The 1303-nt window shown below is 48.6% G+C and overlaps 1 protein-coding gene across 1 annotated transcript; it reads right to left on the bottom strand.

Annotated features, from left to right (window-relative positions):
* Positions 1-489: 489 nt before the first annotated feature.
* Z520_07191 (uncharacterized protein) lies at positions 490-1072 on the bottom strand (the record flags this gene model as incomplete). Its single annotated transcript, XM_016777690.1, has 2 exons — positions 490-531; positions 590-1072. 2 exons carry the CDS (start codon positions 1070-1072, stop codon positions 490-492), a joined length of 525 nt encoding a protein of 174 aa, XP_016631200.1.
* Positions 1073-1303: the final 231 nt, after the last annotated feature.

The following is a 1303-nucleotide window of genomic DNA, read 5'->3' as shown; positions in this document are numbered from 1 at the left end:
ATAAATGATAACCACAATACTTCTAGCCAACGGGCAAACAACAATCACAATTCAAACGGCACTGCTTCCCGGCAAGTCATTGGTACTTGAGATCTTGGGGGCGAAGGTGGCAGGTATCTAACCGCACGGCTTCCGTCAGAAAATAATGTTAGGTGGTAAAGCATCTCAAGAGCAGCGACCAAAGCCTGCTTGGTTGAATCTCATCGATTGGGTAAAGCAGAAGCAGAAAGCAACCCCAAGCCCGACCTTTCCGATTGTCCCATCTCCGACCTTCAAGGTCTTTCTGTACTAAGTTCGAGCAGGTTTCTTTGGCTAGCCAGGAGAAAGCGTAGGTGCCGATTGTTTTCACGAATACCCAGCGCAGCGAGGACGCAGAAGCTCTATCGCGAGTTTACAAGCAAGTAGGGGCGGAAACAGTACAAGCAACAGCAAGTAGACCATAAAACTGAATATTTGGAGACCACGATTAATACGTCTCTACCAATCTAACTACTTGTTGGCCTCCATAGCCTTGACCCATGGAGCGGTATCCTAAGAGCATATTAGCAACACAGCTTCCATTGAGAATAATAGTCTCATTGATGCTCACAGCCCAGGTCTTGTATAAGAGAGCCTTGGGTTCAGCCGCAGAGACATCTTCGAATACAATTTGTGCTGTGAACTCAGCCGACAATTCTTGTTTGTTTTTGAAGATAGCCGTAATCTTGCCCTGCATCAAGACGTCGCTGTAGTCCTTTCGGGCTGTGAAGACTTGGACCACCTCATGCTTACGCCAGTCTAAGTGTTTCCATCCACCTGGTCGACTTTTGGCAATTGCTTTAGCCAAGGTCTTTTGTTCAGCTTCACTCTGTAAAACGCTCATGCTGCAGAGAGTCATACCTTCTCTACCCTGTAGCGGAGCGCCCAAGCCATGCTGGACGCCGTTCTCAGCAAACTGAGTGGCGAACTCGCGATTACTCGCTTCGTCCCCTTGAGTATCTGCCAGTCTGAAGTACTTGTCCAGCCAGCTCTTCAACCACTGTGGTACGTCTCCGACATCTGGCCATTTTGTGTGTGCGGTAGCGGCAGCCATGTGGTAGCGTTCAAAAGTCTCAGCAGCTAAAGTCAAATCAACACCAAAGCGAGCCTCGTATTCTACAAAGAGAACAGTCCTCAGCAGCACCTGGCTCTGCACCGTCAGTCAATAAAATAGAACATACTGAGTGGACAACCCATCAGGACCCCTCTTCAGCCCACAATCAGGAAGCAAAATCATTGACTTTCGGGCTGCACATGGTTTTCCGAAGCACAGCCGTTTCATGTA

Source organism: Fonsecaea multimorphosa (assembly GCF_000836435.1).
Source record: "Fonsecaea multimorphosa CBS 102226 unplaced genomic scaffold supercont1.14, whole genome shotgun sequence".
Taxonomy (NCBI): domain Eukaryota; kingdom Fungi; phylum Ascomycota; class Eurotiomycetes; order Chaetothyriales; family Herpotrichiellaceae; genus Fonsecaea; species Fonsecaea multimorphosa.
The sequence above is the reverse complement of the archived record's forward strand: the minus strand, read 5'-3'. Positions and strand labels throughout refer to the sequence as shown.